At 54.8% G+C, this 24,234-nt stretch overlaps 1 protein-coding gene across 1 annotated transcript in view; it reads left to right on the forward strand.

Annotated features, from left to right (window-relative positions):
- Positions 1–754: 754 nt before the first annotated feature.
- DTX1 (deltex E3 ubiquitin ligase 1) overlaps positions 755–24,234 on the forward strand; it is a 49,026-nt gene continuing 25,546 nt past the window's right edge. The window contains exons 1-3 of the mRNA XM_019641577.1: positions 755–970; positions 1,475–2,428; positions 18,074–18,743. Coding sequence (XP_019497122.1) covers positions 2,170–2,428; positions 18,074–18,743 — 929 coding nt within the window. The 5' untranslated portion in view covers positions 755–970; positions 1,475–2,169. The remainder of the gene's footprint in view (positions 971–1,474; positions 2,429–18,073; positions 18,744–24,234) is intronic.

Raw genomic sequence — 24,234 nt, forward strand, 5'->3', positions numbered from 1 at the left:
AGCACCTATAGTTTACAGGCATCTGTGAACCAGATGGCAGAAGGCCTGCCCTTCCCTTGCCCCAAGGTCTCTGCCTCCTGGCCTAGGTCCCCCACCCCAGCCTCCCACCACCAGGAGGCAAGATGCTATTGCTCTCCCAATCACCTGGAGCAGGTGAGGGCTTTGGGGATGTGGGCTCTGGGCTGACTAATTGGGTCCCGGGAGGAGAATCAGCTCCTGGGGTGGTGTCTGGCACTGCTCTAAGCTGCTGTGTGATCCTGAACTGTTTCTTACCCTCTGGGCCTCAGTCTCCCCTTAAGTACACTTCAGATTCCATGATTTCTATTCTGCTCTGAAATGGGCCTTGTCAGTCCCTCCTTAGACCCCTCCCCAGAATAGTTGAAGGAGGAGAGACGTTACCCTAGAACGCTCTAAGATCTTTCTTTAGACAATCTCTGGATCTTATTCATTCATTTGAGCATTTATTGAGCACCTAGTGTGTGCCAGGCCCTGGACTGGGCAACAGGAATGTAAAGATGATCAGGAGTCAAGCAAGAGAACCACAGACACCCCACTCCGTGCCTTGAGCCCTGCTTAGGTTCAGGAGACCTCCTGGGGTCCCAGGTGGGCCTAGCAGAGGATTTGGGACGCCCAGAGACCAGCGTGTCAGCGCATTAGGCGCTTACGGTCGCGATCTGTCTCCTCCCCTTCCTCCTCCTCCGCCCCCTCCCCCTCCCCTCCCCTGAGCGCGGCCGCGGCCGCCTCCCACCCGCGGGATCCCGGCGTCCGGCAGCCGGCTCACGAGTCCGTCGGTCCGCGGCGTAGTCTGTCCGCACGCAGAAAGCCCAGCGTCCCGGCGCGCGGCGGCCGTGGGCCTGGAAGGGAAAGGGCGCGGAGGCGGGACCGCGGCTCCCTCCCACTCCGGGGGGAGCCCAGGGGGCGGAGGTACTGAAGCGCGAGCCTGAGAGAGAGGCAGAGCAGAGGAGAGGCGGTGAGAGCGCGGGGTGCTGAGGGACCCCACCCCGGCTCCTGCGGGGGCCCGCGCGCGCTTTGGGGAGGTCTGGGCTGGGGAAAGGGGGCTCTTAACCCCCCACGGCGGGAGGCAGCGGCGATCCAGCTCTCGGCTTCGCCTCCTCGGTGACGCGACCCCAGAGAAGCCCTGGGCCGCGCCTGCAGCACCGCGCATCCGCGAGCACCCCCGCGCATCCCCGCGCACCTGCATCCCCCGCCGGGGCGCGGGCCCCGGGGGAGGGGTGTGCTGGGGGGAGCTGAAGAGGGGGAGCCGCAGGCGAGAGAGCCTCGGAAAATCGCGCTCCCAGCCCCAGTTCTCCCTTCAGGCCTGCCCCAAGGGAACGCGGGCAGCGACCCCCTTTAGCCCCCTTGCTGCCCCCCCCATCGGTTCCCCATTGTTCTCAGCGATCGCTCTCCTGGGAAGGGGGAGGGGGTGCCGCGCTCTATTCTTAAAGGGCCCTCTCCCCTTCTTGCCTCCCGGCAGGTCGCGAGCACGAGTGGGGTGGGGCGTGCCCACTGGCCCCCGCCCCCCTCGTCCCCCCTCGCAGCTCGGGAGCTGTAGCCTGAGCCGGCGGGCCGGGCACACACGCCGCACCCCTCCCCCGTGCATGCCTCAGCTACCCAGGCCTTCCTGGACACCGTGAAGCAGGGACCAGGGGTACAGGGACAGCCCCCTTCAGCAGGAGCCGTCGGGGGGGCGGACCCAAGACAAGGCAAACAGCCCCATTGGAGCCAGGTGCAGGGCCTGGGACGCAGTTGGGAGCGCAGAGGACTGGCTGGGCGCCGCAGAGAGGAGCAGGCTGAGGCTGGGCCTCCTGGGTGACAGGCCCTGCGCCGCGCGGGGAAGGACGGAAGGCCAGCAGGCAAGAGATTGGATCTAGAGTGGGAGCAGCTGCCTCAGATACCAAGGAATTTAGAGCAACGTTTCCTCCATCATAAGAAAGACACTTGCTTTCCAGAGCGAGCACCCTTTATCCGAGACAGCTCTGCAGGGAGGGGGCCGTGGAGCCTGGAACACCACCCCACACTCATTTAACTGAGGCCTCTGGGGAGTTAGAAAGGAGGCCAGACAGCTCTTGCTGGCCCCCTGGGGAGAGAGGAAGTTCCCTGCCCGCTCCCAGGCCCAGAAGGAACTGGGCCAGTAATAGTGGGGTCCTGGCCCCTGAGGCAGCAGCGGCCATGTCACGGCCAGGCCAGGGGGTCATGATGCCAGTAAACGGGCTGGGCTTCCCACCTCAGAATGTGGCCCGGGTGGTGGTGTGGGAGTGGCTGAATGAGCACAGCCGCTGGCGACCTTACACGGCCACCGTGTGCCACCACATTGAGAACGTGCTCAAGGAGGATGCCCGCGGTTCCGTGGTCCTGGGGCAGGTGGATGCCCAGCTGGTGCCCTACATCATCGACCTGCAGTCTATGCACCAGTTTCGTCAAGACACAGGTGAGTGGACTCACTATCCACCCTACCCCACCCGCCAGGCCGGGCGGAGACGCAGACACCACCACCATCACCACCTTTCATGGTAGGCTGCTCAAATCCCCCAGCGTCCCTGAGGAGGGAGCCTGGAGCTGCAGGCAGGCCGCTCTGCTGATCCGACTTCCCCACTCCTCCCCCAAAAAGGGACAGCCTAGCCTAGTCCAGTTGAAGACTTTGTTTCCAATCCAGCCTTTTATATTTGTTGCTACATCACCTCTCTTATACTCAGTTTCCTCATCTGTAAAATGAGTGGATTCATATCTCACACAGCAGTGTGAGGATTAAATAAAATTGTGCTCACAGGGCACAGAACGTAGACGAGCATCAGCACTCGATTATTGGCCTGAAAGTTCTTTCCATGTACTTCCTCATTTGATTTTTTTTCCCCCCAACAATCACAGACAGTAAGTCTTCTTATTGTCTTCTTATTAGGAGTAGTCCCACTTTACAGATGAAGCAACTGAGTCTCACAGAAGCTGAGTGATTTTAAATTCAGAGCTGGGATTTTAAGTCCAGGCCATTGACTTCCAGAGCCAAAACTCTTAGTACCCTGTCCTGGCTCCAAGTGTTGGTGGGGTTGGGGTGCTGTGATGGCGGTGGTAGTGATGGGGTGAGGGAGTGTTGGGGCAGGGTGGAAATGATGGAGGAGATAGTGGTGGTGGTGACGTCAATGGGTGTATTGGTTGTGGTATTGGAGGTGGTGCTGATTGATGGCTGTTTTGGTGGTTGTCTTGGAGGTGGTATGAAAGGGTGGTAATGATGCAGAGAATGAGGTTGGTGACAGTCTTGGTGGTCGTGTGATAGATGATAATGCAGAGATAAATATGGGAAGGTCCAGCCTCAGCATTTTTGTTCTGGAAATGTGCCATCACCATGGAGATCTCCCTGGGCCATCGTCTCTGTGACAAGCTTGATGGGCAGAGGAGCATGGTTAGTCCTCGCCCCATGGAGGCTGACAAAAATTCCTTGTCATGTTTGACCCCAAGGACCAGCTGGTGGAGGTCTGGGAGACTTCCTGTGACTCCCTGGATGGCAGGACTGCATGTGACAGCCTTGGAGACCGTAGGACATTCTCTCTACAGCTGTGCCATCCAATATAGCAGTCACTAACCACATGTGGCTATTGAAATTTACATTAATTAAAATTAACTAAAATTTAGAATTTAGTTCCTTGGTCCCACTAGCCGCATTTCAAGTGCTCAGTAACCACCTGTGTCTCGTGGCTGACATATTGGACAGTCTAGGTCCAGAATATTGCCATCATCGCAGAAAGTTCCAGTGGATAACTCTGCTCTGGAACATTGATTGCCTGGGTGCCCACAGAGTGGTCACCACATGTGGAAACACAGGCGAATCCATAACAAATGGTTTATCGATGTTACATCTATGTTTCCATAACTCCAGGCATTGACGACAGTCACTGGTGGTGCCAGTCAGTCATCCACGCCGTCATACGATTATGGATTGACTTCCGGCTGTGTGTGCAGCTTTGTGCTGCAAGGAGCCAGCCAGCCAGGGTCCTGAGTATAAGTTTACCCCTGGAGGACCTATGCTGGAGGTCCCAGTATAGTTACGGAGTAAACAAACACATAATCTCACAAATACTCAGCTGTGGGTTTGAGAACATGAGACAAACCTGGTCTAAGGATGGTCATGGGAGGCTAATGTGAGTGAGGAAGGACTGTTAGAACGGAAGTCTGAAGAATGAGTGAGGGAGCCAGTGTTCCAGGCCCAGGGAACAGCCAGTGCAAAGGCCCTGTGGTAGGAAAGGACAGAGTACGTTCAAGTTCATTGTGTTTGGAGAGCCATGAATGTGGGGAAGGTGGTACAGGATGAGATTGGAGCGGGGCCTGGACAGCCACGAAAAGGGCTTTGAATTCTTTGAGCAAGTCGCCCTTGAGTCCTCATGCCCATTTTTTCAGGGAGGCACTGAGTCCCTGATGGAGAAATGAGGCGTGCCAGACATCCCCTGCCCCCATTCTCTCTGTTTTCTCCTGGAACCTTCTCTCGTGGAGGGCACAGGTCTGACAGCGGAAGGAGGTGGGTTTTCTCTTTGGTTCGGTGTTTGGCAGGTTCAGAGTTAGTGCTGGGTGGGGAAATTTTTTAGGGCCTGGCCTGTGGGGGTAGTCCTTAGAACAGGGATAGCCTCCCTCAAGCCTGCCTAGCTGGCCACTTTCTCTTTGATCCCCCCATTCGGGGGCTTTTTGCTATTCCTGGCACCCCTACTTGGGTTCCTAGCTCCCCCAAATCCCTCCATTCCCCTTTCCAGAAGGCCCCTTACTCTCAGTGGCACCTTTTTTATGGTCCAGCCTCTCTGGATCGCCTAGAAGTTCAGCTTCAGTCACTTCCTGGCACCCCTTCCCGGAGCTACTCAATCTACACCTGCGCCTGTTTGCCGGAAAAGGGAAAAAAACTACTCATCTCTCAATGGGCTCCTGGGAGCCTGCCCAGACCCCCAGCAGGGGAGGAAGGCCTGGGAACCGATGGGGCTGGCAGGGGACCTAAAATGCCTGGAAACTGCTGGAGGGAGGGGCACCAGGCCTCCCCACCAGACATATTATATATATAATGTGCTCCCCACTTCTCCCAAGAGCCAATCAATGTCAACCTTGTCCTCACTGGGAATGGACCAGGGAAGAGCCTTCGGCAGGCATCCCCCTTCACCTTTCCAGGCTTTAGTTTCTACATCTGTGAAATGGGCAAGCGTGTTGCTGTGCTAACAGAGTTCTTGGATTGATGGAGAGAACTAAGGTTATGTTATCCCATAAACCCTGACTAATCACTCACCATGTAGCTAGTATGTGCTGAACACTACAGATGCATGAGAAACGAGTGGCAGATCCTAAATCTTATAAAGATTATGGTTCTCTCTCTCTCTCTCTCTCTCTCTCTCTCTCTCTCACACACACACACACACACACACACACACACACCAATATAAAATAGTAAAACCCAAAGTTCACTATGTGTATTGAAATGAACACAGCTTCGATCTATATTTTCCAATTGTAAAATTCTTGGTAAGTTTATTGAAGCTGAACTTTAATGTACTGGGGGGACTGGCAGAAGGCCCCAGCTTTGCCAGTGCCCTAACACTGGAGCTGGCAGACTTTCTGGTAAAGTCAGATAGGAAATATCTGAGCCTATGTGAGCCCTACCGTCTCTGCTGTTACTGCTCGAGTCTCTTGTAACATAAAAGCAGCCGTGGACCGTATGCAAATGAGTGACTGTGGCTGCGTTCTCATAAAACTAGTTGTGGACACCAAAATGTGAATTTCATAGAATTTTCAAAGGTCACGAAATATTCTTCCCCCCCTCCCAAACATTTAAAAATGATAAAAAAAAAACCCTCTTAGCTTGTGAGTTGTGCAAAAGCAGGCGGTGGGCCGATTTGGCCCATGGGCTGCAGTTCACTAAACCCTGCCCTGTTGGGTTCTTAACCTGCCCATGTGGATAAGACAGTGCTGGCACCACAGCATGCCCAGTGTGGCATATAATGAAATACACGCCTCGTGGTGTGTGCCCAGGTGCACACGCGTGTGCAGACACGTAGCGGCAACCCACTTGTACACTGCTGACACACACATGCCCTGTCTACTCGTATGTGCCTGTCATGCAGCCAGCTGAAGAAAACCCGTGTCAGGTTCCGACCACAGGGGACAAGCCAGGCCAGGTCCCACCGGGGCTGCTGTTTGTTCAGCTTGTGTCCCCTCACCTTTCCCCTGCTGGGTTGTTTTCATTGCTCTACACAGGGGGTGAGGTTCCCTTTGAAGCCCAACAGGTCCAGAGCCCAGTGGAAGGGGAATACTCTGACCCTGGGCCATGTGGTCTTAGATCACTCACAGCGGTGGCCCCATGCAAGGCCACGACTTCCCCGAGGGTCATTGCCACCCCACGCCACCCCCTGCTGTTGGGGCAGCAGCCTCATCCAGAGCCTAGACTTTCCACCCAGTCCCCGCAGCCAGACAGAGATGTGACTTAGCCACTTCCCAGGCAATTTCCAGATTTCTCCCTTAACTCCCATGGCTGGGGACAGAGGGGAAGGCCACCATTCTGACGAACTGGTGTCTCCCATTCGCCTCTTTCTCTGCTGCTGGGAGCCCTTGTGGCAGCCTTCTGCCCATTCTATAGATGGAACAGCTGAGGCCAGGGGAAGCCAGGCTGAGGACCATCCACAGCTGCAGTCCCCAAGGCTCTAAACATGGCTGTGCCACCACTCTCAAACTGTCAGGCTAGAGTGACAGGTGGTGTCTGGTTTCAGCATCTCCCAAACCTACATCATCGCTTCCCTGGGTAGCCTGGGCTCCACTCAGGCCTGGTCCCTGCCCTTATGGGAACATTCTAAGGACACGCTTAGGCTGTTGGAGACTGAGTGGGGCCTCCCAGAGGGAGGAACAGTCAACACCCGGGAACGCACTGCCAAAATTTAGACTCCTAGGCAGGTCACTGTACAGATGGAAGACTGAGGCCCAGAGAGGGTGAGTGACTTGCCCAAGGTCACACAGCCAACACATCCCAAGCTGGAACCCAGGCCATTCAGACAGTTCTCAGGGATGTAGAACAAGGTGGCATTTAATGCTAGGCTGAGAGAGTTCCTGTCCCCTTCCCCCTTGAGAGTTCTGTTGGGGCTTGTTGTCAGGGTCTCTACCGCAGCAGGAACAGCCTGTTCAACACAAAAGGCCTCCAGGGCCAGCTTCCTAGTTAGAGGGCTCCTTGGAACCCTCTCCCAGCCAAACTTGGAGGCCCCTGGGGCTGGGCCTTCCAGCAGGGGTAAAAAGTATGACCTGTATTTGGGCAGGAAGAGGTCTGCCCCATGGTGGCTCAGGTTCAACTAATCCATCCATGGGTGTCTCCCACTCCCAATGGTCATATTGCCTACATTTCCACAGACCCACCCTCTTGGCCTCTGGCTGCTGGTCTGGCTCTGGGAGCCTCTTCTGATACCATAAACTCATCCTCACTTTTATTTGACGGTCAGTGGTGTCTGCTCAGTGACAGGCCCTGGACGGGTTCCTGGGGACTCAGAGAGAAGGACAGGACCCCTGCCTAACTGATTGCAGAGCCCAGTGGAGGCAAAGGCAGATACATAAGATGGGAAGAGCAATTGAACCCTCTGACTTACGAGGCCGCAGATAGAGATCTGCCTTCCAGCTTGGCCCTTGGCGGGCTGTGTTACCATGGGCACATCCCTTCACCCCCAGGAGCCTCAGTTCCCTTCTCTGTAAAATGAGGATAAGAATCCTCCCAACCGGAGAGGGTTGTCGTGAGGATTAAAGGAGGTAATTCAGACAAAAACACAGAGAATATTACTTTGCACAGAGTATTCATGCTCAAGTAAGAAAATGATTTAAAAGCCTCGTAGAAGAGGTACATGTGAGGTGGGCGATGCGTGCCTGGGGCCCCTGAGAGGGGGGACTTCCTGGGAGAGGAGTCCTGTGAGGGTCTCTATGGTTTGAGGAACATTTCCAGGTAGAGGGAACAGCTTCAGCAAGGTCCTGGAGGAGATCGCAGGCCTGGATGGAAAGGAGGAGGCAGTGACAGAAGGGAGAGGGAGGGAGGGAGTAAGGGAGGACTGTTGGGTCCCACGGGGCCTGGCTTGGCTGCCAGCTGCTGTCCTTTAGTGGCCAGGCCCCGGGGGACCCAGAGCCATGCTACAGGACCAGCCTCATTAATCATGGGTCCTCTGAGGCCTGAGCTGGAGCAGGTCGGACAGGGGCGGATACAGACACTTCCTTTCAGTCCGTCGGGGCTCCAACCACCCAGCCAACAGGTATCACCCCATTTTACACGTAGCAAAGCTGAGACTCTTCAGGGTGGGGAGCCACCTGCCCAAGCTCGAAAGAGGTGGGTGGGAGATTCAGACCCAGGTCTGCAGCGCGCCCGCCCCTCCCCATGTCCCGCTGCCCCAGCACCTTGGACAGCACCGCCAGCGCCCTAGCTGCTCCAGCGGGGTTGAGGGTGAGGGAACCTGGGTCAGGTCCTCTTCACAGCTGTCTTTCCTGTCATGTCCCCTGCGTCCCCTCCTCATCTGTCCAAGGGAACGGTAGAGTCTGACCTAGAGATGAGGGAGGTGACACGGAAGCTGTGACGGGGAAGTTGTGGGGGTTGGAGTGGGGGGAGGTGATGGGGGCTGTGACTGGAGCTATTAACGATAAGGTGGAGTGGGAGGCGTGATAAAGGGGGCCCTGATGGGCAGGTAATAGCAGCTGTCTGTCATGGAGGAAGTGATGGGGGAAGCGATTAGGGGTGCTGTGGGGCTTGTGATGGAGGGTGGTGAAGAAGGTGATAGAGTGAAGAGGGAGACAGGAGGGTTTCTAATGGGGAGGTGATGGAGGATGTGATAAGAGGGTAATGTGAAAGGGCCAGGACTGGTCACAGCAGAGGCACCCATTGAAGCCATAGGCAAGGGGGTCCCTAGCCTCACTTCTCCTCCGCTTGGAGTTCTCAAGGTATGGAGAGTGTCCAGGGCCCTCCCAGGCCTCCCTCACCCCACATCTGCATTTCCCTGAGCCTCCCCACTTCCACTCACTCCTGCATCATACCCCGTCTCCAGGCCCCAAGACAGCTGCCCCCCCATGAACCCTCCCAGCCTCCTGGTTGACGCAGACACCCCCACCAGCCCCCAACTGCCCCTGACTGATACCAGCCAAGAACATGGCCCCAAAATCCGGAACCAGCTGCCTCAGGGAGCCTTGTTGGTGAGGCCCAGACTCCAGATTCCCTTCCTAGCATCTCACTGGTAATTGGGGGTGGGGAGGGGGTGGGATTTGTGACTTTGGGTAAACCACACTCTCTCCCCTCAGCCTTAGTTTCCTCCTCTGTAATATGAGTCCAACAACAGTACCTATCTCATGGGATTGTGGTCAGTATTCATTCATTCATTCATTCAGCAGGAATTTAATGAGCACCTACTATGTGCCAAACACTGTCTCTGGCACCAGGGACGCAGCATAGAATAGTACAGACATAAATCACTGCCCTGCAGACCCTTCCATTCTGGTGGTGGTGGGGGGGCAGAGAGGGTGATGGGTGTGATACAAGAGACCAGACGCCGGGGTGGTCCTGGGATATGGGGCTCTTCCTGACCTTGGAGCTGCCAGGCTGGGGGCTGAGTTTCCCTGGGTCCTGTGTGGCTGTGTCTTTGCTTTGCCACTCTAACCAAGTGTCTCTTGCTCTCTGGGGTCCCCCTGTGGCCCCTCTGGAGCTGCTGTAGGATGCCACACCTCCACCTGCCTGGGCAATAGTGGCAAATGGGTAATGGGGTCTGGGAGGGAGTCTGGCGCCAGGCCCTGGAGCAGAACGCCATGAAATGCAGAACAAAGGACAAGGCAATCAAAGGAGGCAGGGCAGGCTGCCAGGACAGTCCTGCCAGCAACCGCGCATAAGCACCTCTTCTCCCGATGACAGGCTGGGCCCCGCCACCACGGAGCCCTTATCCCCTCTCTCCCTCTGGCTGGAAGCAGAGCATGCCAGGGGAAGCATAGAATTCACCTGAAATCGCACCATTAAGAGTTCCTCTCTTCTATGGAACAAAGATTCATTCATACCAAGGTGGTAGTCACCTGGTCCTGCAAAAATGGGAGTCAAGGGACTGGAGTCAAGAGCTGGCTCTAATTGGTAGGTGATTTGGACTGAGTTCCTTCCCATGTCTCGGGGGCCCAGTTCCCTATCCAGACAGAAACTGAAAATTCAAATGGTTACGGGGCCTGAGCAGCTAATAGAAGTGTGTGCAGTGGCTGGGAAGGCAAAAGTTTTCAACTTGTTGTTCCCTAGTGCCTGGTGCACAGTAGGTGCTCAATAAATACTTGCAGACATGAACAGGGCGAATGTGACTCAGCTGCTGCTAACTATCGCCAAGAAGGCTGATCCCTGCAGCCATATCTGGATATTTGGGGATTTTTTTTTGACATCCAGACTTGAGGGAGTCCGCCCCAATTTTTAAATGCCTGGTCATTGTATTTTTTTCAATGTACATGGTGTGTGGCCTAAAACAAAATCACATCCACCACTAACTTGTAATCTCCAGCCTAGTCATTTATAGCATTCCGATAGGTTCACTCATGGGTCTTTGGTCATTCATTCGTTCATTCATTCATTCATTCAGCTAGCCTTTTCCAAGTGCCTACCGCCCTGTGCTCTGGGCTATGGAGGGATGCTAAGGTGGCTGAAAGGCAGCCCAATCTTTGAGAGGCTCTCAGGGAATACAGACACCTCAACGTTTTGTGAACTCTGTGCTTTAATGGGAGCACTACAGCTGTAAGTTGCTATGCGAGCCCCAAGGAGGGAGTGATTCTCCCTAAGGATGGCAGAGAAGATTCCAAGAGGAGAATACTTGAGCTAAACCATGAATATTGCGTAGGAACTCAGCAGATGGGAAAGTGGGGTGGGTAGGTGGAAGGGCATTCCATTAGAGGGAACAGCATGTGCAAATACACAAAGGCGTAACCATGCATGATGTGTTCAGAGAATAACCAGAAGTTTGGTGTGGTTCGATTGTGAGGCTGTGCATACGGCTTGTGATGGGCCTTGAAGATGAGCCGAAGAGCCTAGGCTGATTCCTGAGGGCACTAGGGAGCTATTGATGGGTGTTGAGCAGAAGAGTAAATGGTCAGATTTGAGTTCGTGAAACATCTCTCTGGCTGCCATGTGAGAATGTATTACAGGGTACAAGGAGTGGAAGGAGGGACACAGAACAGAGGCTACTGCAATAGTCTAAGCAAGCAGTAATGGTGGCTTAGACCAGGGCGGTGGCAGTGGACGTAGGAATAAATTCAGATCTGGCTGGGTTAAATCCCGTCTTCGTAGCTTAGTGGCTGTGTGACTTTGGGCAAGTCACTTCACCTCTCTGTGCTTCAGCATTTGTACAGGGCAATGATAATAATGGTGCCTGCTCTATATAGAGTGTTGTGTGGTTTGAGTTGACATATGTGAAGCACTTAGAACAGTGCCTGGTACACAGTAGGCTCCCTGTGAGCATTTACTGCTATTATTATTATTATTATTATTATTATTATTATTATTATTATTATTATTATATCTATTTCCTAGATGAAGAAGGAGAGGCTTGGAAGGGGTGGCTCAGTTGCCCAAGGCCACGCAGGGCTCCAGGAGACAGAGGGCTGTCTGCTCTGTCTTTTCCACACCCCCTCATTTTCCTCTCTTGGCTGTTGCTGCTGTACCAGAGGGTCTGAACTTGAGTGTGTTGGAAGCCAGGTGACCAGGAAGCCCCCACATAGCCCATAAAGTGGGCAGAGCCAGCTGCCAGCTGCCAGCAGCCTCTGGGACAAGGGCCTTTCGAAATGGATTTTAAGTGGTTGCCTCTCGGAGCACCATGCAGCCCCTCAGCCTTCCCCAGGCATAGCTGGAGACGCCCCCTCCCCTCCGGGCACTACTGCCCTAGCCTGGCTGCCAGCAGACCCCGGGGAACCTGGGCCAGCTTCAAACGTGCAGAAACCACTAATAGGCCGAGGCTCAGCTTGACGAGTCTCCTGGGAGAGTTTGGAGGGAAACAGAACACTGTGGGTTATTGATCACAGGGCGGGAGCGGGGAGGCTCCCTGGGTCCATAGGCTGCAGTTCGAATCCCAGCCTGGCTTTTCCTGCTGGACTTTTATGTCTCCCAAGGAGCCTCAGTTTCCCCGTCTACCTGCCAAATGAGGCTAATCATAGTGCTCAAAACCCCATAAGGTTGTTGCGAGGACTGGACGGTGCACATAAACCCTTAGCTCAGTGGCTGGCACAGTGGGAGCCTTGGACCAATCAGGATGGGTATCACAATGGCTGCTGTTGTTGCCATCAGAGGGAGTTGGGCAGCCAGGCAGCTCACCGGCCGGGGCGTTACGGGAGACAGGCTAGCCACGAAAGTGTATGCGAACGATTATTACTATGATTACTTATGGGCTGGCGGAGAATTCGGTCAAGTCCCTCACTGGGGCCTGTCATCCAGCGGTGCTCAATTCATGCTCGACCCACTGCCCAACCCCTAGTTATAGCCTCAGCCTGCAGGGGACTCCCTCACCTGACAGGATGTCCCATGACTGCCTCCCACTGGCCCCCCTTCCCGTCAGAAGTCTGGGTGCCCCCAAGCTGAGGTCACTTCCCTCCGGGAAGCCACCCCAGAGGGAGGGGTTCTCTGCTGGGCCTTGGGCCTGGCCCAGGCAAGGGATGAGCCCTGAGGAGGCTAAAGGGCAGGCAGGAGGGTTCAGGACACCTCCCTACCCACCCCACTGTCCACAGAGTCAGATTTTCCTTAAGGCAAAAAGCTGGGAGCTGAGACACTCACCCACCCCATTTCTCAGCAGGGGGCCCGATCAGAACCACGTTCTCAGGGCAGAAACCTCTCACAGAGGAAACAACCGACAGCAAAACTGAGATAGTGAGCTCCCCGTCGCTGGAGATATCCTAGGCCGGCTACCACTTGACTGAGTTGAACCCCTTAGAATCAGTCCATCCTGGCCTTTCCTTTGCTCCATGAACGGAGCCTCTTTCCCAGCCCTCCCAAGATTTTTACTTCTCTGAGCCTCGGTTGCCTCATCTGTAAAACTCTGGTCCCTTCCTGGAGGGAACCGTGTGAGGATAAAAGGAGTTAGTGCAAGGGAAGTGCTGAGCACAGCATCTGGCCCACTGTGGCTGTATTGTCACTGCGGTAGCTACTGTCCATCCCCATTGCCTCTCCCTCTGCTCTTGGCCTCGCTCTCTTTTTCTCTCTGACTGTCCGCGACTACCTCAGTCTCTAGGTTTCAGGATTTTGCTTCTTTCTGTCTCTCAAACTTGTTTTGTCTCTCTGCCCCCAGCTCTCCTATATTTGCCTCAGCGTTTTCCATTTTGATCTCGGCCTCTCCTGACCATCTCTCTTGCATACGTGTCTCTCTGTCTCTGTGCCTCTCTCCTTATCTCTCACTCCCCTGGGTCTCGGTGTCTCTCTCTCTCTCATTGTCTCTGCCCCAGGCATGAACTGCTCACTGGCTGCAGTGGCTATGGCCGTCCCCACACCCGGTCTCTGGGGCCCAGCTCCTGCAATCCTCCAGCTGACATTTGGCCAAAGCCCCTTTCCCCTCAGTGCAGCTGGAACAAGACTGGAATTTTTCAACCAAACATTCCTAAGAAACGAAGGGAGGGTGGGGGGTGTGGGGGGGTGGCAGACAACAACAGGAAATGCACAAAAACGGGACCAGATATGGTACGTGCTTGACACAGGTTCCTAACTGCCATGGGGACGCAGCTCCACGTGGCCAGTGCAGCTGGGTGCCCGTGAGGCCTACGAGCCGGGGTGGTCTGCTCAAGGACAGCAGCAGAGTGTGTCCGTGAAAACACCCAGCCATTGCCTCCAAGCCACCAGTCTGAGGCCCTTTCGTCTCTCAGGCTAAAGAACCTCCAGCCCCATCTTAGACCCATTGTTCTGGCTGAAAATCTAGGCCAAGGCCACTGGGGAGGAGAAGGAATATTTCTGCCTGTGCTCCCTTGGAAATCTCAAGATCGCAGCCCAGGCAGGTCACCAAGGAACCAGCTGGCCTCCTTGGCCTGGTCCAGGGCCAGTGTGCGCTGGAGAGGTGGAATGGGTGGGCAGGCGGGCAGCAGTGGGCAGCAGTGGGTGCTGTGAGGTACGGAACCCAGCAGGGAGGACAGCAGCTGCCCTAATTACTCCAGCTCTCCAGGTTCCAATCTCATTTGAAAAGGACTCCAGGGACGCAGCCTTTAATAACTACCAGTAAACAGGCAGGAAAATCGATACCTGGTAAATCGAGCTCTGGAGAGAGGGACGCCTGGGCCGGCTGGCCCTAACCTGGCCCAGAGGAACTCCCAGAGTCCTTTGTTGCAGAGCTGGCCAACACGGCCGCTCGGAACCCTGTCCCCGCCCCCACCCCCACCCCCGGGGGCCTCATGCGTGCTTTGGCTCCTGCTCCAATCTCCACTCCCTCTCTTTCCCACTGCCTCTGAGCCCTGGCCTGTGCCAAGTAGGTTGCTCGTTTCAGTTGCAGGTGCCTCCTGTGCGCCAGGCCTTGTTACTGGTGCTGGGAACACAGACGTGGATCAACCTGGTCCCTGTCCTTCTGACAGTCATCAGCCCAGTGAGGGAGATCGAGAACAAAAAACGAGTCATTGAATGACAGAGCAAGGATAGACATGCAGTACAAAGCTGCGTATGCCACCTATAGCAGCAGAACAGAAACGTACGTCATGGAGAAGGTGTGCACGTGGAGGGTTTTGTTGGATGAACAGGAGTTCTCAAAGTGAACAGGGCTGGGAAAGGGTGAATGTGGGTAATGTATGTGATAATAACAGCAGTCTTCGCTAGCATTCATCGAGCACTTACTATAGCCAAGCTCTCTGCGGAGCACCTATGACATACATTATCTTACTTTGTCCCACAGTAATTCTTTGGCGTAGGTTTTACTAGTCCCATTTTACAGATGAGGACAATGAGGCTACATGTGGAGCGAGGATTTGCACATGGCCTCTGAGACTTCTGAGTTGTTTCAACCACTTCACTTTGTACCTCCCACCCCAAACCCTGCCCTGATCAGCTCAGGACTTGGCACATAGGGGTAGTTAAATAAAGCAGGTTTCCTTTCCATCCAGGGGGTCACACCTTCCAGGTAACACACAGCTTTCACCCTCAGCAGGAGGTTCATGGCAATATTTCAGGCACATCAGGCCTAAAGATTATCTATCGTTTTGTAAATGGGGAAACTGAGGCCCTGAGAGGGGAAAAGAGGCACTTAGAGGCAGAGCTAGAGCAGGACCCAGGATTTTCCCTCTAACCAATCCCCTCTCAGGCCTGCCCTGGAAAAGGACTGTTGTCAAGGGAAAAAAAATCAATATGCACGCACTCAATTAAAATGATAAATCAGACATCAGAATGAAGCTGCCCCAGAGGCCTGGGGGAACTTTTCACATGATTGGCTGGAACATTACAGGCGCCCAGGGACCCACCCCACCCTGCCGCTTTCGTATCAACAGCTGCAGCTCTGTGCCTTGATTCCCCCAGCTCTCGGGGCCTGGACAGTTGACACAGAACAGGGAAAGTCCATAGCCTTTGGGATTCTTTCAAACAGAGAGAGAGAGAGAGAGAGAGAGAGAGAGAGAGAGAGAGCAGAGGACAAGCTGTTTCAGCCCTGGGTAGGGACCCAAGTAAGGACAGTCAGAGTGTGTGCTCAGCAGAAAGAAGGCTGAGCAAGGTGGGGGTGGGGGAAAAGGGATGGACCATGGTGGGTCCCCATCCATCTGGCTGCAGATTCCTGGGCCAGGCATCTGGGGGAGTTCCACGTAGTGAGGGCCTGCTGTGTGCCAGGCACCGTGCTAGGCGCTGCAGAAACAGCTGTGAGCAAAGCAGTCAAGATTCCTGTCCTTGTGGGGCTGACAGCACTTTGTAGATGCTCTGTAGGTCATGGCCAGGACGTTGGCTTTTACTCCAAGTGAGCAGGAGCCATGGGAGGATTGGGGGCAGAAGAAGGATGTGACCTGAACTGCACTGAACAAGATCCCTCTGGCTGCAGTGTGGGGGAACAGACTACGGAGGTCAAGGAAGAGCAGAGACCAGCCATGAGTCTACTGCAATAGTCCAGGCCGGAGACATAGAGTGACTTGGACCAGACAGAATCAGTGCAGTGGGGGGCGGGAGAAGGGGCCAGATGTGGGATGTATTTGAAGGTAGGTGACTGGATTTACTGACAGACTAGACATGGGGTATGGGGTGAGAAGTGAAGTTCAAGTTTTGGGGGGCTTGGGGGGCCCAAGCAGCTGGAAGGACAGACCTGCCAGTAGCTGCAATAAGGAAGACTTATGCAGGAGGAACAGGTTGGGGGGTGGGACAGCCAAAGCAGAGCTGAGTTTGAGGTGCCTGTTGAACCTCCACAGAAAGGTGCCAAGGAGGCAACTGGACACACAAGTCTGGTTCTCAGGGAAGAGGATGGAGCTAGAAATGACAAGATTTTGAAATCATCAGAGACAGGACAGTATTTCTCTTGAGTGATCCTTTTAACAACCCCGTAAGGAAAGTCTGTTTGTGCCCATTTCAGAGATGAGAAAACTGAGGCTCGGAGCCATTGAGTCGCCTGACCACAGTCACAGAGCTGGAAAGTCAGCAGTTAGGACTTGAAATGAGGCCTGTCTGCCTCCCAGCCCTGGGGCCCCACCTAGACCTACGCTCTGTGGCTCTTTTCACCAAATCCCCCCACACACAGCCCTGTGTGAGAGGGGGGCAGGGTGGGTCCTGGATTGGCATCGCCTTTCTTTTCGAGATGGGCTACTGAGACCTAGGGGGACTTAAGGGACTTGCCCACAGCTGAGGAGCAGTCAAGGGTGCAGCCTCCCTGCAGGTGTGCCAAATGAACCCAAGCCAAAGAATCTTCACGCTGGCCCCAGGCACAGAGCAGGCTAAAGGCTCTGAGAAGTCCTGCAGCCCCATCGTTAGGTTACCTCTGTTTAACCCAGGGTGTCCATGGAAAAGTGCTCTCAGGGAGCACCTAGAGCTTTGGGAATCATGGAGCTGTGGTTGGGAGCAAGGCCTCAGTGCCCTCATTTTTAAAATGGGGACACGAATACCTACTTATTATGTTTTCAAATGAGCACTCGGCATGGAGCCCTCTAAAGAGCAGACAGTCAGCCGATGCGTGCTCCAAGAGGGAACAAATAAATGAGCAGATGAATAAAAAAGCAAATAAGTGAATGAAGGAATGGAACCAGTGTGGGGATAAGCAAAAGGCATGAAGGAATAAAAGGATAACTGAGTCCAAAATGGATCAAGGTTTGAACTAATGAATTCCTTCATATGGTCAACAAATATCTACTGAGTACCTACTGTGTGCAGGTGCTGAGGATGTAGCAGTGAATAAAACAAAGCCCTTGCCTTGTGGTGGTGACATTCTTAGTGAAAGCGAGAGACAGAAAACAAGATAAAGGGGTACAGTAGAAATTATACCAGATGGAGAAAACAGGCAAGGAAGGAGAGAGGGGGAATAAAAGTGCATGGACGGGGTGCACATTTTAATAGGATGGTCGTCAAATGAAGGAGTGACTGCATGCATGGGTAAAGGAGTGAGCTGAGGAGCGAGAACAAGTGCGGGTATGAATGAGGGGTGGATGACTTGACTGCAAGCATGGGCGAATGGACTAACGAGAGAGAAGTATTGAACGAATGAACTGAGGAATATATGAATGTGCGCGCTAAGGCGCGAATCAATGAACGAGTTCATGAAAGAATTACGGCATGAATGAGTGAACTAATGAAGGAAAGGTCTGCATGCCACCCACGGGTCTGCATGATCCTGGCCTCTGTGGATATCTGTCTCCACCCCAAGTGCTGACTGTGCTTCCCCCACCTTGTCTGAAGAGCCCCCACTCCCCCCTCCGCCCACCTGCCCCCCAGCGCCTGTGTTGGCCCTGAGAGGTGAGGGGAGCTTGCCTGTCCTGCGCCCCGCCATGCGCCATGGCTTCGTGCGCATCGCATGCTGTCTTGACTCCGCCTTCGTTGGCCCTCCACCCAGCGCCTGCGCTGCTGTCACCCCCGCCTCCCTCTGTCCTGACCCCTCCGGCTTGCTTGCGCAGACCCCTTGTGTTGTCCCTGCCCCTCGGCCTGTCCTGACCAACCCCACCCCCCTTGTGAGCACAGGCACCATGCGGCCCGTGCGGCGCAACTTCTACGACCCGTCGTCGGCGCCGGGCAAGGGCATCGTGTGGGAGTGGGAGAACGACGGCGGCGCCTGGACGGCCTACGATATGGACATCTGCATCACCATCCAGAATGCCTACGAGAAGCAGCACCCGTGGCTCGACCTCTCGTCGCTCGGCTTCTGCTACCTCATCTACTTCAACAGCATGTCGCAGATGAACCGCCAGACGCGCCGCCGCCGCCGCCTGCGCCGCCGCCTGGACCTCGCCTACCCGCTCACCGTCGGCTCCATCCCCAAGTCGCAGTCGTGGCCCGTGGGGGCCAGCTCGGGCCAGCCCTGCTCCTGCCAGCAGTGCCTGCTGGTCAACAGCACGCGCGCCGCCTCCAACGCCATCCTGGCCTCGCAGCGTCGCAAGGCGCCCCCAGCAGCCCCGCCGCCCCCTGGAGGGCCACCGGGCTCACTCGCCGTGCGCCCCAGCGCCACCTTCGCCGGCGCCGCGCTCTGGGCCACACCCGCCACCAGCCCCACCGAGCCCCCGCAGTCCTCCGGGGCGCCCCCGCGGAGCCCGAGTACCCCCAGCGGTGCGCCCACCCCGGGCCAGAACAACCTCAACCGGCCCGGGCCCCAGCGCGCCACCAGCGTGAGCACACGCACCTCCATCCCGCCCGGGTAAGACGGGGTCCCGGGCGCAGGGGTGGCTGCCCAGCAGGTCTAGGAGCAAAGAATTACCATCATTATAATAATCATAAGCCATATCTAGAATCCACTAAGTATGCATTTTGTGCCAAGCATTAACTCAGCACCGTAACGTGTTCCCACTCATTTATACCCATGCATGAGGACCCTGTGAGGTATGTACCAGCACCCCCGATTTACAGATGAGGAAACTGCTCAGGGAGGGTTAATAGCTTCCCAAGATCATACGTTCACAAGTAGTGGGAGGGATCGGAGCAACAACAATAAGGGGGTGTGTTCTGTGTCTCTTATTTGCTAAACTTTTATCTGCATCATTTATCACCCCAAATGATTCTATCATGCTCAGATTACAGATGCGAAGGCCGAGGCAGCGAGAGGTGTGGTACCTTCTGAGAGTTCCCCAAATAGAGAGCAGGGATTGGAACTCAGACCTGTAGGATTCTAGAGTCCGCACTGTGTTGTCTTGGAGTTTTTAAGAGGGTGTCCACCCCTGCCCCAGCCCATGCGCATCTCATGTGGAGGCTCAAACAAACACTAGCCTCTTGTCCAAAACATTTCCCATACAGGCCGCACCTGAATTATCACCACTACTTTGGGCTAATACTAGGGTTTTCAAACTGGGTTCCGGGGACCCCTGGGGTGACCTGGGATAGTGGGGTGGGGGATAAGGAGAAATTAGGCCCATGACAGCAGACCTCTCTCCTCTTGTTTTAACCAGAGCAGCTTCTTTTTGGAATCTCTTTTATGAATTGGCAGGATTTCCCAGTGGGATCTCATTGAGGATGGGAACTCAGGTTATCCAAGTTTGGAAATCCCTGGATTAAGGCCCCAAGATAGGAACCCCGTGACCCTGTCCGCTGCCTGCCCCAGAGCCCAGGCTTGGTCCGTCTCAGCAGAGTACCAGGCCCTGAGGGAGTGGGAATGAGAGGGAGGAACAAAGACCTTGACCTCGGGACAGACCAGAAGGGAAAAGCCCAGGTGAGGTGTGGGTGATGATGCCCCCAGAGGTGGGGCAGGTACCGAGAGCCAGCTCTGCTTGTATCACAGTGGCACGGCTCAGGGGATTGGCCGTGATGACCTGAGACCAGCAAAGGTCAGATCTGGATATAACCTTTGAGGTCACCTCATCCAGGCCCCCCCTCTCTTTCATCAAGGGAAACCGAGGCCTGGGGAAGGGAAGGGACCAGAACTAGGCTGACCTATTTGATGACGACCAGTTTCGTCATCCGTGAAATGGGAGCAGGGACTCCCCATTTATGTGGAGATGCTGTGTGCCTGAACGCAGCGTCTACATGGCCCAATAGTTCAGCAGTGACAGTTAGGACTATTTTTGTTATCCAGGAGGAAGGTTGGTATTGGCGGGGGGGGGGGGGGGGGTTGTTACTGTAACTTTCCATGGGAAGGACTGCAGCAGCTGCCACCTGCCTGCCTCACCCTTCCCCTTCCCCTTCCCCTCCAGGTCATTCCTCTCAGTGCCATCGTGCCAACAGAGAGGAGACCTGAGGAGGTCAGGGAGGGCCTCTCAGGGAAGCACTGCAGGAGGGGCTCACCTGTCTGGGAATCACAGGGGCTGCGGTGTTCATTATGACTCTTTGTCGATAGTACCCTGGCTCCGGGTCCCTTATGAAAAGGGAGGGCTGGGGCCCAGAATAATAAGAAGGGTGGGACAGCAAGCTGGAGTGGGTGCGGGATGGGGCAGAACCAGGCAGGTTCCAGGGACTTCCGCAGCAAGAATTTAAGGAACTTTTCTCTGGGGCCGTATTGATTATAACCGACTAGTGGATTGTGAAATCAGAAAGTTGTCACCAGAATTTTCTCGGAATTGAATGGAATGGAACAGAGTAGAAAATATGGGTCTATATCATGCGTAGTAATGGTACGAATTGGTCCGTGAACCTTTTGCATCATTTCTGCATGTGTTTAATGGGTTGCCAGGTGAAATGAGTTTCTTAGTCACTGATGGAATTTGTGAAAGCCACTGTTATGGAGCAGGCTGGGAATTACTCAGCTTTTACTACTCGGTATTAATTCTGTAAAGATGTACTGTAGGTGTGTGCTCACAGAGCAAACAAGATAAAAGGGTCTGACAGGGAGACAAACAGAGCAAGTAAATGAGTAAATGAACCCAATTACTGGCAAGCGAGGGGAGTGCTGGGGAGGTAGTGGGATTGGGCAGTGTGGCCGAGAGGGCATGGGGTAGTCAGGGCAGACCCCTCTGAGGAGGTAGCCAGATCTGGAGAAAGGATTGGTCCATGCCCAGGGAACAGCATGCACAGCTTAACTTCAGGGGAAGGCTAGAGGTGTGAGGAGGGCTGGCGTGTGAGGTGTCAGCGAGAAGGGGTAGGGCGCCCCAGGCAGGGGCACTGCCAGTGCAAAGGGGTGGAGGTGGGAATGAATCCAGCAGATGCTGGAGACCACACGAGGCTAGAGCTACCCTGCTGGAACAGTAGGGGCTGAGATTTTTCCCAAGTGAAGCTACACAGCCAAATTGGGGGCCTTCGGGGAGCCTGGGCTTGGTGCCGCCAGCAGTGAGAGCTATGGATTGCGCTTGAGCTCAAGAGGGCTATGGGGAGAAGAAAGATTTCTCCATGGGGGTACTGATCATTAAACATGTCCTCTTCAGACCTGCCATGTACCCGCCCTCTCTGAGACCAGACATTGGCCTGAAAAAGGGGGTTGGTGGCTGACAGGGGCTCCCTCATCCCGCCCCAGCCACGCAGACCCCACCGTCTTACCTCTGCCCCTCTAATGACCCTCCCCAGCCAGACAAGCCTGCGTTGAGGCCCCCGACCCTCATCTCCAAGGAACCCCAGCGAAAAATACCCCTGACTCAGAGTGGGGGTGGGGTGGACGCAGGACCCTTGGAATTTGCTGCTGAGTGAGGGGAGTGAGAGGAAAGCAGGACGGGGGTGGCAGATCTTGGTTCCTCCAGGCTGAAGCTTCCCGTTGTCAAGGCAACGGAGGCCCAGGTGCAGCCAATGAGAGAAAAGGGATGGGGCTCTCTTGGGAAGCCAGGAGGCCAGGCCCCCCTACCTCTGCTCAGGTTCCCAACACAGCCAGAGCCCCCATGGCCCTTCCCACAGTTTCTCTGTCTCCGTATTGGTGGTGTCCAAACTCCCTCTTTATAAGGACGCCGGTCACATTGGCTAGGGCCCACCCTAGTGACCTCGTTTGAATCACCTCTGCAAAGACCCTGTCTCCAAAGTGTCCAGGGACTGAGCGTTAGCACTTCAACAAGATGAGGTCTGGGGACACAATTCAGCCGAAAACAGAGTCTCTGTAACTCTCCTTTCATCGCTGAGTCTCAGCCTAAATTGAAGTCTGTCCGTGTCTCTCTGTGTCTGTCTGTGTCTGTCTGTCTTAGTCTTCTTGCTCCTTCTCCCCGGCCTTCCCTTCCTTTCAGCAGCTCTCTCTCCCTTCCCCTGCTCCCTTCTCTCCACCCTCTCCCTCTCCCCCTCGCAGGACTCAAACAGACCCAGAGTCCAGTTCTGCCCCTGTCCTTTCCCGGGCTGGGTGACCTTGGGCATACAGCGTCACCTCCCTAGCCTCAGTTTCCCCATCTGTCAAACAGGAGCTAAAAGGACCACCACTCACGCGTGCCAGCTCAGCAGGGCTGATGGCGTGCCGACGCATTTAAAATCTCTGCCTATGGTCAACATGGAAGGGAGGAGCGGACGCTTCAGAGAGCTCTGACTCCGTTCTCACATCCCATCCTCATCTCAGTCTTGGGTGGGCAACAGCATGGAGGCCCAGAGAGGGGCATGGACTTGCCCCAGGTCACACAGCCAGTGGGGCCAGAGTGTCTCCCTGGCCAGGGTATTTTTTCTACTCGCCCCTGTGATGGGGCGGGGAGCCAGCTGGCAGCCTGGGCCTGAGGGACACGCAGGGGTGGGGAAAATCCGCCCTGTCTCCTGAGAGGGCAGCGTCCAGCACTTTGGAACACAGCTGCGGAGCAGACTCAGAGTTTCCAGCCCACGTGGTGGAGGGGTGAGGGGGGAGAGCTTCAGGCCTGCTCCCATGTTCTGAGCACTCACTATGTTCCAAGCTCCAATTCACGGCTTTTACATGCATCGTGCATCGTCTTTCTTAATCCCCACAGAAACCCAAGGTGGCAAGTCCTATTATCCCCTATTTTTCATCAGTCAACTTAGGCTCCCAAAGGCGGGCACTTGTTCAAGGTCACACCTTAGGACTCTGATTCAAAATTCCCCACCGGCCAGGGTGTTGGAGTGTCCCAACTCCAAGTTTCAGGCCATGGTCTCCGAGACTGCCCAACCCTGATTCCATTGGCTGTCAGGGAACGGGGGGAGTGGGTAGGGCTGCAGAGGCTGAATTTGGGTCCTGCTTTAGCATCTCCTCTCCCGGTGTGACCCCCGCTGAGCGCAATGTCCTCTCCGGTCCTCAGTTTTTGCACCGGTGAAGTGGGGCTGGCAACACAGGCCGTTGTCCAGCATGAGGCCAGATGTCAGAGTGGCCGCATTTTCAAGTCTGTGCCATTTACAGATGTGTATAACGATGCCGTTTGAGCTTGCATACGTCTGGTTCTTAGTGAGCCCGAGAACCTCTTCCTGTTTACTGGCCACCAGCGGTTCCTTCTTTTGTCAGTTACTCGGTTATTTCTTTTGCTCGCCCTTCTTTTGGGCTGTTTGTTGCTCCCTCGTCGATCTGCAAACACTCCTTCTGCAGTAAGGGTATTGACCCTTTATCTGTCATCTTTCCCCCAGCTTCCTGTTTCTTTTTACTTTCTTTATACCCTATGTTCATCTGTTTTTAAATTAAATCCATATATATATATATATATATATATATATATATATATATATATGTATAGGTGTAGGGTGTAGGGAGTGATGAGAGGGATATAATTTTTTTTTCAATTTTTATTGGGGAACAGTGTGTCTTTCCAGGACCCATCAGCTCCAAGTCAAGTAGCTGTCTTCCATCTAGTTGTGGAGGGCACAGCTCTGCAGCCCATGTGGGAATCAAACTGGCAACCTTGGTGTTACGAGCCTGTGCTCTAACCACCTGAGCTCACCGGCCGCCCCGAAAGGGATATAATTTTAAAGAGGTCAGACAAGGCCTCCCTGAGCAGGTAACCTCTGAGCAAAGCTTGAAGGAGGTTAAGAAGCAGAGAGCTGGGGGGGGGGGGGAGTTCCAGACAGAGGGAACAGCTTGTGCAAAGGCCCTGAGGCAGGAGTGCAGCTGGCATGTGTGAGGAGGCCGGTGTGGCTGGAGAGGCTGCAGGGGGTGAACGGTGGGAGAGGAGGTCAGAGATGAAATGAGGCCAGTCCTCTAGGGCTCTGAAGGCTGTGGAGAGGACTTTGGCTTTTACTGTGCGTAAGATGTGAGCCAGAGGGGTTGTGAGCTGCTGAGAGACTGGTGTGATTTTGTTGTAACAGGGACACTGGATATTGAGAATAGGCTGCAGGTGGGGCAGACGCAGGATGCAGGAGCTGGGGGGGGG

The sequence above is a fragment of the Hipposideros armiger genome, unplaced genomic scaffold, assembly GCF_001890085.2.
Source record: "Hipposideros armiger isolate ML-2016 unplaced genomic scaffold, ASM189008v1 scaffold_62, whole genome shotgun sequence".
NCBI classification, from domain to species: Eukaryota; Metazoa; Chordata; class Mammalia; order Chiroptera; family Hipposideridae; genus Hipposideros; species Hipposideros armiger.